This window comes from Hydra viridissima, unplaced genomic scaffold (assembly GCF_058129835.1).
Source record: "Hydra viridissima isolate aposymbiotic clone 2 unplaced genomic scaffold, HvirCarnegie_v1 scaffold_4, whole genome shotgun sequence".
In the NCBI taxonomy this organism is placed as follows: Eukaryota; Metazoa; Cnidaria; class Hydrozoa; order Anthoathecata; family Hydridae; genus Hydra; species Hydra viridissima.
In genome coordinates, this window is record NW_028324303.1 from 13,156,732 (window position 1) to 13,173,503 (window position 16,772).

Here is a 16,772-nt window from a genome sequence, read left to right on the forward strand (position 1 = left end):
TTTTCTTGTTATCTATTGGAATATTTTTAGTGTTATAAGAAGCAATATAAAAAGTCCAACCTAAAAAGATGGGGATAATACAATTAACAACTTATTTCGAACTGCACCACGCTTCTTTATTCAAGGAAAAAAGAGACTTGAGAGGTTCAAAAGTTGTTATTGATGGCGATGCACTGCTCTATAGTTTGCTGGCCTCTGTTTCTAGTCGTTACGGAGGAGAGTACAATGAAATGGGTGAAACGTTTCGGAATTTTTTCAATGAGCTGCATTCAATTAATATAACACCCTTTGTGGTGTTAGATGGTCGCATAAACATTTCATTGAAGTGTAACACTATATGCGAAAGGAATATTCAACGCATTAAAGCTCTACGAAGTATTAGCGACCCAAAGAAAAGTCATAGGAATCTTCCTTTACCTTTATTTTCAAAACAAGTCCTAATTGAGGTAATGGAAGAGTTGAACATTCATTTTGTAATCGCGCCCAAGTAAGTTTTCTTATGTAGACCTTAGTCTTTTTTGCGTCATTTTTTTTGCACGGTTTTTGATTATAATAAAATACTAAGAACGCGTTGGTTTCTGGGATAGCATTTAATAGTATATATTTTTGCAAAACAAAATCACGGGTAAAGTTTTTTCATTGTCAGCTCAAATTTCTGGTTTTTTGCCAAGAAACAAAATGATTTGCCGTAATCATTTTTTTTTTTTCTTTTCTTCTTTGTTAAATCTGATAATTAAAATAACTTTTCCTTTTTTCTTTTCTTTATTTTGTTTTTCTCTAGTGAAGCAGATATGTTGTTAGCAGTTTTTGCCAACGCTCTAAATTGTCCAGTTGTGTCGTCTGACTCAGATCTTTACATTGTTAATGTTGTATCAGGTGTTATTCCGATGGCGTCCTTCTTGAATATATCTAATCTGAAATGCGTTGATTGTTATAATTTGAAAAACCTCGTTCAACTCTTGTGTCTTGCAATAGAAAAAATCCCTTTTGTTGCAATTATACTAGGGAACGATTACAGTGTAAACCAGTATTTAAGATTAATTCAAAAAAAAAGCGGTATAATTGATCATCATGGTAATTTAATTAAAATCGATGCTCGGTTACAAAAAGTCGCAGAATACCTTAATTCTAAGTCAGATAATCATGAAATAGTTCTAAGTTTTGTTCAGGATGCGGGTGAAAGAGCTGTTGATTTACAGAAACACATCGAAAGCATCTTAGATGAATATAATTTATGTCTGTGCCAATTGCAAGCAAACTCTTTGTTACCAATCTTATTACGGAAAGAAACCAATCCTAAAGCTGATCTCAAAAGTTACAGTTCAATGACTGATTATTTGAAAACCATGTGCAGTCACGGCAGGGTTCACAGTTGCGTTCTAAATATTTACTTTGATCGTGCACATTTCCTTTTTGTTCAAAGTGAAAATTTCTTGGCAAAAAGTGCCACGTTAATTTCACGGGAACTGATTAACATTGTATATGATCTTTGTTCAATCACCGGCACAATAAAAGAATTTCAAAGAGTTGGACTGGACTATAAGGAAACTTTGAGAGTTATAGATAAACCAGCTTTAACCACAAACTCTTCAAATGAGAAATTATACATGTGTCAACTTGCGGGCTTAGATTTTCATGAATGTACGAACGAAGATGCACTTGTAGTTATTTCTTTAAGGTATTGGATTATAAAGTCTAACGAGACCAATAATCAAGTTGGTATTGAACATATCAAGGCACTTGCTTTAACATATCTTAGCTTAAAAGTAAATAGTCACAAACGGTTCAATTTTAATGAGACAGACTTTGATATTGTAGTTGGTCATAGATTTTGCGAATGGCAATCTATTCTTTTTTATTTAATGGTAGTGAATTGTTTGCTGTCATTTCCTTTTTCTTTACCAAAGCTAAGTCAAATCTTTTGCGGAAAACGAGCTCACTCAGCGTATAAAAAACTGTTAGCCGGTGGTATGTAGACCTTTTTTTAAAAAAATCTTAAAAAACGTATTTGGAATAGAATTAAGCCGATTGTACTACATTCTTTTCTGATGTTTAGTTTCAAAGTACCATTTTTCAGATCATAAGTTCTATTAAATCAAAATGCGATATCAAAACTCTGTTATCCCCCTTTTTCCCTGCCAAATATTAAGCCAAAAAAATTTTAAACGATGGCTCTTTTTTTTTTTTTTTTTTTTATTAGAAAATGAAGATCGATTGGTGAATGATGTGATTAAATACGATCTGTTCTTAAAAAGAATCACTGATGGTTTATCTAATTGTGTTAAATTTACCCATCATTCAAAGAAGAAGAAGAAAGAAGAAAAAAAAAAATATGTTGAATCTTCATCCAATAGATTTGCGTCTTTAGAGGTTTTCGACTAACTTAAAGTTAAATCAATTAGCCAATTAGACTCGAACTTAAATGGCAGGGTGTAAACTATTGCCTCAATTCATGGAAATTGTTACGTCGGTCTCTCTGTAAAAGAATGAAATATTAATCAACATCAACGACGAACTTTTAACGAACGTATCAATGATGAAGTTAAATGAAAAAGGAGCAAATAACCTTACAAATGTAAAAATATACAGTATTAGTACAAAGGATCCATACGAAAGTTTTTGATAATAAAATACGGAACAATTTTTTATAGTTAACATTATTTAAATTCAAATTAAACAAAGAAATAGTTTTATCTGATTTATAACAGGCATTCTAGGAAGTTAGGGTCGTCTTTTTCAGTTGAAAAGTTCGATGTTCGTTTTATGGAACAGTTGATTTGTGTTGCATTATTTAAAAATTTCCGCTTTGGCGCCATGATGTGTGGTGGTTCTCAGGCTTGGACTGGGCCGCCGGGATACCGGGAGATTCCTGGTGGGCCTGTTGGCATAAAAAGTTATATTATATTTTTAGTAAGGCTACATTTTATTTTCCAAATAAAATGTAAATTAAAATTTAACTAAAAATATAATAACTTTTTTTCTGGCCTCTAATTACATCTAATTAAAGGCCATCTGCCGGCTAATTATATAAATTTTGGCGGCCATCTTCACCTGATCGAAAGTAGTATTATATTAATAGTGAGTTTCAGCATGCGCGCATTATCTTTAGGCGGTGTTAGTACAAGTACAAGCGTTAGCAAGTGTGCTACCGCTGCAAGTTTAAAAAACGTTAAGCAGCTAAAAACTTCAAGCGCGTTTTAAGTCATTAATTATTCATAACTTATTTTTAAGTTAAAATTACTTCCGAAAAATAACTGCTATAAACAATTAAAACGATCTTACAAGAAAATTTGCATCAAGTTTTACATTAAATTTAAAGATGACATGTTAGGGAGTTACGAGAGACGCTCTTTTTATAGCATGAGATGGAAATATTATCGATGACATAGAATTTGATTTATTATACGATATTAATAGATCTAAAAACGATTGCCCTTATTGAAATTTTGAATTAGATGAGCTAGATAATGCTGAAGCGTGGTCAGAGTTTCGATTCCAAAAGTAGATATTTGGGTTACTCAGAAAGTTTGATGCTAGTGTAACAAAAGATCAGCTTCAAACGGAGTTATGCAATTATGCAATTACACAGGCCTGCAAAATGAGAGTCATAACTTCCTCTCTGGAATTTGATAGCTGATTCTAGGGTATTTTGGTGCGCTGATTACGAATATGTACTTAGTTTTTCTCTATCACCTCCAGATTTTTAAAAAAAGGCACAGATAGAAAATAGCAAAAAAACAGAAGATTTCATATAAAAATATATATATTTAAAACAGAACATTATTTTCAACTTAAAAAACTACTAAAATATAATAACAACTTAACACTAGTCTAAATAACATTTAAATTTCATTTGTGGAACCTGGTCCTTTTCTCCTGGAAGCTTCGGTTGTGTGATTTTCGCTTAAATTTCCGGTTTGGATCGTCGCGCTTTAATAACCAACAATAGTCCGCCATCATGTTGGTATTCCATCTTCCTTGATCCGGACTTCAAGCTCTTTCAAATCTAGGTGAAATCTTTCGCCTTGTTCTTCGCTAACGGCTCCTAGATTTTTTGGGAAGTAATCAATATGAGAATTTAAGAAATGAAGTTTAATGCTCATATTACAACCCATTACACCCAAATTGGGAATCATTTTGGCCACTATTTCTTTATAGCCGGAGCTTTTATTGTTCCCCAAAAATTTTGTCACCACTTCCTTAAATGACTGCCATGCTTGCAACTCGATATCATTAAGTTTTTCATCAAACTTTTCATCCGACATTAATTTCCTAATATCAGGACCGACGAAAATTCCTTCTTTTATCTTAGCTTCTGATAAAGATGGAAAAACTGAATGCAGATTTTTGAAGCCTTCCCCCTCTTTATTTAAAGCCTTCACAAATTGCTTCATTATACCCAATTTGATGTGCAATGGTGGCAGTAAAACTTTTTCTCTGGGAACAGGGGCGATTTTACGGGTGTGTGTGGGGGGGTGTTACACCCCCATAGCAATTGTAAAATCAAACTTAAAGTCGGTATTTTTTTGAAAAAAAGTTATAGTCGGTAAATTTCATGGATTATTTTTCAACATGACTTTTATAGAATTTAAAAACAACAAGTTTTTTGAGTATTTTTAAAATCTGCTTATATAGGATAGTCGCGATATAATTACCTTTTACAGTGGCGATATCTATTTTTAGGATAGGATTTTTGAGTCGGTATTTTTAACATATTTCACCCCCCCCCCCCTCGTATTTTTCCTAGAATCGCCCCTGTCTGGGAACCAAACTCTGTTTAAGTACGTTTTTGAATCCTGGGGTTAGTTCAGTTCTTGGAGTCCATTCCTTTTTGGTTCAATGATGTTGTTTATCCCGGCTATCCCACTCGCAAAGAAAGCACGGGTATTTTGTATAACCACCTTGTTGGCCTAGTAGCATGCTTATGATTTTCAAATCTCCACACAACATCCAACCGTGTTGCTCATAAGCTATATTAGTCAAAAGCTTTTCCAAATTTTCATAACATTCCTTTAAATGGACAGAATGTGCAACAGGTAACGAGGCATATGTATTCCCATTATGCAGAAGAACTGCTTTCAAACTTCTTTTTGAGGAGTCAATAAACAATCTCCACTCGTTAGGATCGTATTCAATGTCGTACATTTTCGTCAAGCCTAGAATATCTTTACAGAACACTAAATCTTCATCTTCAGCGAAGAATGGAAGAAAATCTTTTTCTCTGTGACGGTACCATGAAAATGAAGTACCAGGTGCCAGTATATTTCTTTCTTTTAATCGTGATCCGAGGAGTTCCGCTGCATCTTTGGGAAGATTCAAATCTCTTGTCAAGTCGTTTAAATGTGACTGTGAAAAGAGCTGACAAGCGTCAGAATCTCCATGAAATTTAGGATCAGATTGGTGTACATCCTCTTCCTCTATATCACAGTCAGAATTTTCAATTTGTAGAGCTGGAACCGGGGGCTGCACCATTTTTGAATCGCCAAATATTGCAGGCGTAACTGATGACACGTTTGGATAGTTTATTTCCTTTTTATTTTTTGAATTGTATCCAGTTATATCACAACAACAAAAGTAGCAATCTTTAACATGGTCGTTAGGCTCTCTCCATAGCACAGGCGAAACGATTTTGAAGCTATTTTTCTGTCCTTTTGACCACTTGCGAAGTTCTAATAAACAAGTCGTACAAATTTTATGAGGTACCCAAGTTTTGTCTTGGTTACTTAAAACGAATCCAAAATAACTTTTATAAATATTTTTTACAAAGTCTGTAATACTGTTTCGTTGTTTTATCACCATAAATTTTCCGCAAATATAACAGAAACAATTAGGAGAGTTTAAACAACTTCGCGATGCCATTTTAAAGTTTATGTTGCAAGATGCGCACTTCAACTGTTAAATTTCTAAATCAGTGCGGGTACTTATACAAAAATCCTTTGGTTTATCTTAATTACACCCTTTTCTAATAATATTCACAACAATTAGTTAATATTACCAAATCATTATGTAATAATGAGCTCATTACTAAATTAGGCCAAAACGACCCGTTTTTGACATGTTTAATGCGAATTACTAAAACTTATTATGTAGTCATTAACAAATTACTAATTGGCGTTAATTTCTATGTTCCCTTACACTAATTATATGAAATAAAAATTGAGCTGAAGTAAATTAATAACGTTTTAGACATTTCAAAAGGTAGGCGCTCAAACATTTTAAAGCAAAATCTTAAATATTTCATATCAAAAAATCCTGACGTGATGGATTTTTTAAATTATTTTTCTCGTAATCAGCACATCAGAAACTATAAAAAACGTTACTCAGATTTTAAAGAGGAAAACCATTGCAGGCCTGTGTTATTATCGAACTTTGCAAGAAAACCGGAAAGTTTCGAAGTAACTCTTGAAGATGAATATAATTTGATATTTGACACGATAGTATCTGACTCTATAACAATATAAACAACAAAATAAATCCGAAGAATCTGAAACTGTCTTTACAATCCCAGAAGTAAAAAATAGTGACAGCCACAGAAATAAATGCAAATTTTGCAAAAAATGTATTGTTTGTTTTTACTTTGTCCTCCAGAAGTTTAACTTGCATAGTCTTGCGTATTCAAATTTGTTTCTGGCTTAAAATTTGTGCTGACATTATCCTCATCACAAGTTGCTTGTGAAAGGTCATTTTCAAAATTGAAATAAATTTTGAACAGATTAAAAAGTTTGATGAGCCAGTCAAGTTTACAGTCATTTATGCTGATTTTTTGTGAAAAAGACCTTCTTCCGAGAATTAATTACGATGCAGTAATTGATGTCTTGGCATCGACTAGTCAAACGATGAAAAAGTTGCTATACTAGTCAATATTGAATAGCGATTGTGTCTACTATTTCTAGACTCCAACTTACAGCAGTGTTTTAGAAATATTTATTTTTATCAATATTTAGGCTGGGAAGTTTAAATTTTTTTTTATGCTTTAAATAATAATAAACAATAATGTGCCTAAAAATAAAAAGTCCTTTACTAATATAATATAGGTAAATTTAGAAAAATAAGGGCGTTAATCATAGTCGCTGTCATGGACGGCGTGAAAGCTCTCGGCGCCCCATATATATATATATATATATATATATATATATATATATATATATATATATATATATATATATATATGTATGTATGTATGTATGTATGTATGTATGTATGTATGTATGTATGTATGTATGTATGTATGTATGTATGTATGTATGTATGCAGTGCTCGAAGTGAGGCGGGATGGGGCGGGATGCCATCCCGTTACCTTTTTAAATTTTGAAAACCATCCCACTCCTTTTTTAATGCATATTTTGGGGTGGGATGCCATCCCGGTACATAATAAATTAATGGAAATTTTATTTTATTTTCCTCCTATAAATAAACTTGTAAAAACAATTTTAAAGTTTGCGGCAATATGCGAATTTAAATGAACTTAAGTCTCAGCTGTTATTTCAAAATTTGCGGTAGAAAGTTCAAAAACTAAATCGATAATTATAAAACGTTGCGTCTTTTCTTCTGTATTTTAAATAAAAAGTTACCAAGCAACAAAAAGCGACATTGGCTTTTTTTTTCGTTAAAGTGTCATTAGAGTTTTTTTTTTGGTGAAATAAAATATAGTACACAATAGATTTACTCAACATTAAATGTTATGATTTTAAAAAAATTTACTTATTATAAATATGGATAAATGGCTAGCAAGCGGAAGGAAAAGAAAGTTAACTAGTGATAGTTCTAAAAGTAATTTGGAAAATGACACTGAAATAAATAAAGAAGTGACAGATTTTTCGAGTATTGAAACTTGCCAATCCTTTCCTCAATGTGATGGTATTTTTTTTTCAATTATTTAAAAATTGGTAAATACAAAAAAATAAGACTTGTTTAAAAATAAAATGTTTAATTATATCATTGTTTTTTGATTGCTTAATGACGTTTGATGTGAAACTTAACTCAATATTTTACGGTGACAGTCTCTTAAGAATATAACAGACCTCAAGTTGTTTTTTTAATATAGGTTTTTTACTATAGGGATACTCTAGGGATTTATAATTCCTTTATTTAATCTACACAAAATACGAAATCTATAATTTTAGGATAGGTGGGATGGTGATTAGAAAATATTAAAAACCATCCCGCTACCTTTTTTTTCCCACTTCGAGCACTGTATGTATGTATGTATGTATGTATGTATGTATGTATGTATGTATGTATGTATGTATGTATGTATGTATGTATGTATGTATGTATGTATGTATGTATGTATGTATGTATGTATGTATGTATGTATGTATGTATGTATGTATGTATGTATGTATGTATGTATGTATGTATGTATGTATGTATGTATGTATGTATGTATGTATGTATGTATGTATGTATGTATGTATGTATGTATGTATGTATGTATGTATGTATGTATGTATGTATGTATGTATGTATGTATGTATGTATGTATGTATGTATGTATGTATGTATGTATGTATGTATGTATGTATGTATGTATGTATGTATGTATGTATTAAATATATATGTATGTATGTATGTATTAAATATATATGTATGTATGTATTAAATATATATGTATGTATGTATGTATTAAATATATGCAACATACAATGAAGTGGGCCGCCGTGACCAAATTTCTCGGGCCGTTTTTTCAAGCCAGTCCAACCCTGGTGGTTCTTTTCAATTTTTTTATTATTTTATTATTTTACATTTTCGATTATTCAAAATTATGAGCTTTTTCCGTGTCTTTAAATTGCTGAATGATGGCGTCTTATTTTAAAAACTGATTATCTCGAAACTATAAAAGTATGACTCCGAAGTTTTTTACTAAAACTAAACAGTTATTTTCATATGATTCAGAACAAACTTTAATAAGTTATGATCTCTAATTAAATCAAGCTCAACTTTACGTAAGCTCCCAGCAATTTGTTAATATAACCATTTGCTAGATGAAACAGATAATTTCAGAAGACATGCTACAATTAAAAACATTATAGATCTTAATGACAGCTTTCGTCCAGCAGAGTTTTCGTTTAAAAGAATTAATAACCGTGTGTTATATCTTCGAACATTTTTTGATGAAGCGGATGTTACTCCTAAAATTGAGACCATTTCAATAGATGAAGACTTGAACAGAAGCAGACATGTAATGCTACATAAGAAAGGAAACCTTTTTCCATTACCTGAATGATTTTGATAAGTTAGTGTTTTCAAGTTGACCAATAGCAGTTTGTTTGTTTAATTTCGTTTCTTATATGCATGAAGTTGCAGAGAAGTTTTCAACAAGTATATTGTCTCTTTTATAAACCACAAGGACGTCCAATCTCAAATGAAATAATTAGATTTTCTCAGATGCACAGATGCACATCAAAGCTTGTACTTTGCTATTAGAAGAGTTTCTACCTCCTTCATTGTCTTATTTAAAATCATTTCCGAAAGGTGACATTGATCTGATATCGGGATTATTATTACTGTTGGAAAAATTTGCAGCGTCAGAAAATTTTGAAATTCTGTCACGTGGTGGTTTAACAAAACCTTTTAAAGCATTGGATGGTTTCATAAATTTGGACGCTATAAAAAAAAGATTAATATTATTAAGATTTTTCCATATTATAAAAAGAAACATATCAAGCTACTGATAATGTTTTTTGGTGTATAGAACATCCCGAAAGGGGAAGGAAATCAGTAAATATAATTGTTACCAACATACATTTCAGCAATGAGCAACAGATTCCAGATGGAGACATTAGAAAAGATGAATTTGCTCCTTTTAAAGTTCAACATACCATAAAAGATAAACGAATAAAAACATAACAACATAGTGTTTATTGTTTCTTTGTGGAACAAAAGAATATAGAATTTTTTTTTAAACACAAATGTGTTGTTTCTTTATCAGTAAATTTATGTGGCTGTGCATTTTTTTAAAATACATATGTGTTGTTTCTTTATCAGTAAATTTATGTGGCTGTGCATTTTTAAAAAGAAGTTTTTGAACTCTAAAGTTTACACATTAAAAATGTTCGATAGAAAAGAAGAAAAGAAATGTAAATCTGTAAAAAAGCCAGTTGTAAAAAGTAGTATACCTTTTAACACTATAAAAGTTGCTTTTTAAAAAACCAAGACAAACTGAGATCTATGAGCGCTATTCATAGTCGTAAACATGAAGTATTTACAGAGGAAGTAAACAAGTTAGCATTAAGTTCCAAAAATGATGAACGTGACATTTTAAATGATAGTATACATATATTGGCATATGGGCATTATAAAAATTTTAAAAAGTAATGTATATAAAATGTATTGTGTGAATTGTAAAATAAAAACATAATCTGAAGGATGGAAGATAGCACTTTCTAAAAATGATCTTAACATAAATTGAGGAAAATTTAGAGTATGTGGTTCTACAAAAGCTCAATTCGTGAAAGGTGAAAGTGTGGATCCAAAGGAGTCGGGTTTGCCGTCTGAAGGTGGATCAATGATGAGCTCAGTTATTAAAAGCTTACCATTTGAAATGCATTTACCAGGTAACAATTTTACTTTTCCTCAAAACTTAACAAAAGATTCAACAAAGATCTTAAACTAAAAGAGTAAACCTATAAATCGAGTTGATAAAATGCTGCGTTTCATCATTATGTGCATACATTATCTATTGAACAAGGATCCATCATCTCGCAAAAAACGAAGTGGCAAACAAGTTTTGAAATTAATTGATGGTTGATGTATAATCCAACACTAAGAGAAAAGTTAGATAAATCTATAGCTAAAAAGATTATTGAAACAAAGATGAAAGTTGAAAGATTGAGAAAGATTGAAGTTTCATATCATCATGATGAATACTATCTATTGAATGAATATGCATCAAATCGTAATCAACAAATTAATGAAGAAATAGGTGGCATCTTTACCCAACACTGCGAAATAATTTAGATTTAGAAAACTATTGTTAAAAAGTTGGAACAAAAATGAAATTTGGTTTGACGAGCGAGTGCTTAAAAAACTAAAAAAGACTTGAACCATTCAGATGTCATTTAGATGTTACGCAGTTAGCAGATGAATTACATTAACATGTGAGAAGAAAGTTTATTAGAAAAAGATTCATTGTTAAAATGGTGCAGATAAAATATGGGCTGTTGATCTAATAGACTTGCACGCATTCTCCATATTCAACAGCTGTATAAAATACTTGTCAGCAGTTGCTGATATTTTCTCTATGAATGGTTAGTTGCGTTAAAAGATAAAAGAGGTATGACAGTTGCAAAAGCATGTAAAAAGTTATTCAATGAGCAAAAAACCAATAAAAGTGTGGGTTGATAAAGGTAAAGAGTTTTATAAAGATATTTACAGAATAAAAAAAAAAAATTTATAAAAAGCTAAAATAAAATTGCAAGTAAAATGAGTTGATTATCCAGATTCCTTCAACTCATGGATAAATAGCTAAGACCTCTTGGAGTTGAGCCAGTCAAACTCATGTAATTAGAGATCATTCAGTCAAAAAATTGAAATTTTGAAAAAAATAGATGTATGCATAAAGTATTTTCTGTCTCAATAAAAGTAGGGGAGACTGGTTCTCCTAGGGACGCCATGTACCTAGCGACACTCAAATATTTTGAGAATTTTGTATGAGAGCATAATATTTTTTGCATGTGGCAACACTCAGTTGACAGCCGAAGTGTCATCGTGTTGGTGTGAAGCGTTGCAAAGTGGTGATTAAAAATTGATTTTACAACCCTTTTACGTAAGTTTTTTAACATTTTTTCTTTTTTAATTTCGCCCTTATAATGTATTTAATGTACTCTGTTGTACCTATGTATTTATAATGTACTCTGTTGTACCTAGGGACATGTCCCTAGGTACAACAGAGTGCCGAACTTCTGTATCATCAGGAGTTGTTTGTGTTTTTATGTAATAAATAATTCATTTACGAATCGTGGTGTAATAAATAATATAATTGTGACTCGTTGTGCAGTAATTAATAGGAAATAATAGTTGTTATTCAATTTATGCCAATAATAATAAATAATTAAAATTATAGTTATAAGTTATCTTTAGTATTTTTTTATTTTCATTCTAGATTTTGTTCGTCATGCCACGCAGCAAGAAACAAAAAGTCCGGCAAGATCCAGATAAAGAAGTTGTGGAGAATGCTGTGAAGGAAATAATTGCAAATGAAAATACAGTCAGAGGCGCAGCAAGAAGATATGGAATATCGAGATCTATGCTTTGCCGCCAAGCCAAAAAGTTTAAGGAATCTGGACCTGAAAATTACTCGTATGAAACAAACTATGCACATCGAAAAGTTTTTACTCAAGAGAGACGTCAAACAAGTAGGAGCAATGACTTCTGGTGAGCGAGGTATCAATGTAACGCTGATTGCCACAGAAAACGCGATAGGAAATTCGATTCCACCTATGTTCATTTTTCCTCGAGTCAAATATATACAAATGACAATGATGAGAGGAGCTCCTCCAGGATCAATTGGGGCAGCAAACCCCTCTGGTTGGTCGAACGAAAGGACATTTAGTGAATTTTTAGATCATTTCATAGCGCATGCTCATCCAAGTAAGGATAACCAGGCAGTTTTATTAATGGACAATCGCGCAAGTCACATTTCTATTGATGCTATTGGCAAAGCCAAAGAAAATGGCATTCATTTGGTGACATTTCACCCGATAGAACCATCTTTAGTCCATTTAAAACACATTACAATAACGCTGTAACCAATTTTATGATATCATCAGAAAACGCAGGAAAGCCTAATGCTATTTATCACATTGCAGAACTAGCTGGAATGGCATACATAAAAGCGTTTACACCATCCAATATAATAAATGAATCGGGTCATGCTAAAAGGGGATAAGTCACAAAAATTGAAAATTGAGTTAATAATGGTTTTCATGTTTTAATAGTAGGTTTTAACTATTTATGTTAAAATCAGACATTCCAGACGCTTGGTTACCCCAGTAACTGGAATCAGTTGTAGAGCTGTTCATGCTAGATGGAGTTAAGTCACTGGCTTACCCCCTTTTAGCATAAAAAATCATCTTCTGCCGTCTGTAGACGTAACTACGCAATTGACTGCAACCAATGATATATTAAAAATAACTAGATGTCTAACTTTCGCGTATTTTTTGAAGCAAAAATCGGCCATTATGGGGGGCAAATTTAACAAATCAAAAGCTTCGTATTTGTTTTGTTTTGATAAATAGCGTAAAGATTTTGCCCCCCATAATGGCCGATTTTTGCTTCACTTTTTCTTATACCGATTTACGGCAGTTAGACATCTAGTTATTCTTAATATATCATTGACTGCAACAGATAGTAGTTGTTGTTTTTATTTGTTTTACTGTATTGTATAGCTTAAACTAAATAGGAATTTACTTTATATTTAACTTTTTGTCTTCTGTTTTTAGTCTTATGTTATTGTACTGTATAGTTTAATCTAAATTGGAATTAAATTTATTTTTAACTTTATGTCTTGTGTTCTTAGTTTTGTGTTTATTGTACTATATATAGCTTACCCTAAATATGAATTAACTATATGAATTAACTCTATGTTTTTTTTTCTTAGTCTTATGTTATATCATAATTAAGTGAGGAAATATGGAAATAAATTCAGATGAAAGTGATGAGGTTTTTGAGAAAAATTCAGCAAAGAAAAGGAAATCAGATCAAAGTCTTTGGAAGAGAAACATTATAAAGATTGCCAGAATAAAAGGTGAAGAATATGTTAACTACCAAGGAAATACTGTACCTCGAAAGTGTACTGGCATCCCCTGCAGGTATGTTGTTTTGTATTCAATATTACTGAATATTTTTACAGTTTTACAATTTTATTTTTATAGGTAGAACTTGTATAACATAATACACATAATGTATAACATAATACACATAATGTATAAGATAATACACAGTATAAAATATTTTTTTGTTCTTTTAGCTGCAAGAGAAACAACTGTCTTGAGACTATTAATGAAGAGGATCAAATGGATATATTAAACCATTTCCATATCTTTAACACTAAAGATGAGCAAGATTTGTTCCTACAATCCTTGATTGATTCCCGAAAAGTAAAGCAGAGACGACCCAGGAAGGAAGAGAGTTCTAAAAAAAAAAGTGCTACCTTTAAGTATCATGTTATGGTGGGTTCTGATCGAATGCCGGTTTGTTTTAAAGCTTTTTTAAGTTTACATAAAGTTACTAATAAATGAGTTGAAAGATTGCGAGCTTTGAAAATGATTGCAAAAAGCCCAGTGGATAATAGAGGACGTCATATAAAACAAGTATTGTCTGAAGAAATCAAACTTTTCATCAGACAGCACATTGAAAGCTTTCCAACTAAAGAAAGCCATTATCTTGGAAAGCCTATATGCTATCTAGATGCCACTTTAAATGTTAAAACTATGTATAGGCTGTTTAAAGAAAAATACTTTTCAATAAAAGTTGGAGGAACAAAGTATTTCAACTACTTTAAAGAAAACTATAATCTTTCCTTTGGAAGGCCGCAAGTTGACATATGCTGCACTTGCGAGGAACTCAATATAAAGTTAAGGAGTCCTCGCCTCAATGAGGCAGCAAAAAGGTGTGCTCAATCTGAACTTGATGCACATAAATGCAAATCAAAAAAGTTTTATGATCGAATACGAAAAGACGTCAATGACAAGGACAATAGTCAAATTTTATCATTGTGTTTTGACTTTATGCAGAACATACAGATCCCAAAAATACCAGTACAAGAAACCTTCTATCTGAGACAACTTTCAGTTAATGTTTTTTGTATTCATAACAATAAAAGTAGCAAAGCACAGATTTTTGTGATGAAGTGTGTTCCCTTCTATTTAACTATTTAATGAAAGTAGAGCAGCAGTTTAATGAACTCCACTTGTTCTCAGATAATTGTTGGGGTCAAAATAAAAACCATTCATTATCTAGGCTACTCTTAGCCATGACTGATTTAAAGAAATTTGAAAAGGTTGAGCAATTCTACCCAATAAGAGGGCACTCCTTCCTACCATGTGATAGGGATTTTAGCATAATAAAGCGAGAACTAAACCAACACGATAGACTGTACACAGTAGACCAAGTATGTGACCTTGTTAAAGCATCCTCCAAAAATGATGAATTTATGGTACAAAAAGTTCAATCTTCAGAAATTTTAGACTTCAAGACGTGGTGGCCGCAGTTTTATAAAAAAAGTTGTGTTTCCGATGAAACCAAAGGTAAGCAAGTCAAAAAGGACAAAAAGCAGTACTTTTCAATAAGCAAGTTCATGCACTGCACATATGATATAAAATTTCCTTCTAAGGTTATTGGCCGACCTTTCATTGATTCTATAATGAATCACAGCTTTTCTTTTAGAGCAACGGGTTTCCCAAACTTATGTTTTCCATGTAAAGAAGCTTACCCTGCAGGAAAAGTATCAATAAAGATTGAAAAAATGGCAGACATAAAAAAACTACAACCCTATATTCCAGTGGAGTTTGAAGACTTTTATGCTGAAATTTATATGTGGCCAACAACTGAAGTAGTTGAAGTTGAAAACGATGACTAAGTTGTCATTGCTCGTATTGCTTATCTCAGACTAAAGAGATTTATTTGAAGATAGTATATATTTACGAAATTAGTTATTTAAAAATAAGAGTAAATGTAAATATTGGTTTCTTGGTGTTTTTAGTAAATAACATTGTTTTAAAACACATTTATCTGTCTATTTATTCAAATTATGCTAAAAGGGGATAAGTCAAGCAACTTTAATGATTTTTTTTCATATGAAAGCATTGTAAATGTCATTAATCAAGTATGTTTCATAATAACTGGGGTAGTAAAGAATTCATATACAAAAAATTACATCTTTTTGGTCAATAATGAAGAGAATGCAAAGTTTTATTTAGTTTTCTCAAAACTATGCGTTGTTGACTAATCCCCTTTTAGCATGAGCCGATTCAAATGGTTTCAAAGTTTGTGGCCTCTATCCACTAAATCCCGATATATTTTCGGAAGACACTTTTTGCCATCAAGTGTGACTGATAGACCACTAACATCAGAAGATAATAACCCACCTACGTCGTCTCAGGGCTCACTTCTTTCAATACTGCCGAAATCTGATTGTACAAATCTGAAATCTGCGTCTCCTTTCGATATAATACCTAAAGCTGGTCCAAGGACAAAAAATAAACCTCGTAAGGGTAAAGCAAGTATTGTTACTGACACGCCAGAAAAAAAGAAAATAGAGGAGAGGAAAAGAAAGAAAACAACTTTTAACGATAAATCGAAAAAACAAAAACGGGAAATACCACCGAAAAATAAAGTTTCTAAAAAATATAAATCGAAAACAAAAAACACATTCCGTTCAGTGGGATCATCTCCATGTTCCTCGAAACAAATATTTTGCCGTGTTTGTCACAATTTAATACAAAATGATGATAAATGGATTAAATGCATAGTCTGCCGAAGTGCAGTTTGTGTAAAATGTTCAGAGCCTGGTATTCTGCCATTTGAATTTATTTGTAAAAGTTGTTTAAATGCTAATAGCGACGATAGTGCTGCAGATGAAGATTACAACCCCAGGAACCAGTCTTGTAATGAAGATTCTTCTTAATTAAAGTATTTTTTATTCTGTAAAAATTGGTATCACTCTTTTTGACCTATAATTATTAAGTATTTTATATTATAATTATTAAATTATTTTTGTCCTGGATATGTCGATGTTACATTTTTATCAATAAGTTTTAACTATTCAAAAT

General features: G+C 31.6%; 1 protein-coding gene and 1 pseudogene across 2 annotated transcripts; both read left to right on the forward strand.

Annotated features, from left to right (window-relative positions):
• The first annotated feature begins 28 nt into the window (after positions 1 to 28).
• LOC145182583 (single-strand DNA endonuclease ASTE1-like) lies at positions 29 to 2,685 on the forward strand. The gene is made up of 3 exons (XM_080057764.2): positions 29 to 487; positions 782 to 1,968; positions 2,201 to 2,685. Exons 1-3 carry the CDS (start codon positions 69 to 71, stop codon positions 2,380 to 2,382), a joined length of 1,788 nt encoding a protein of 595 aa, XP_079913890.2. The 5' UTR covers positions 29 to 68; the 3' UTR covers positions 2,383 to 2,685.
• Positions 2,686 to 13,648: 10,963 nt separating this feature from the next.
• Positions 13,649 to 15,727, forward strand: LOC149889979 (uncharacterized; annotated as a pseudogene). The gene is made up of 2 exons (XR_016452222.1): positions 13,649 to 13,811; positions 13,970 to 15,727. The product of XR_016452222.1 is annotated as an uncharacterized LOC149889979 (transcript).
• Positions 15,728 to 16,772: the final 1,045 nt, after the last annotated feature.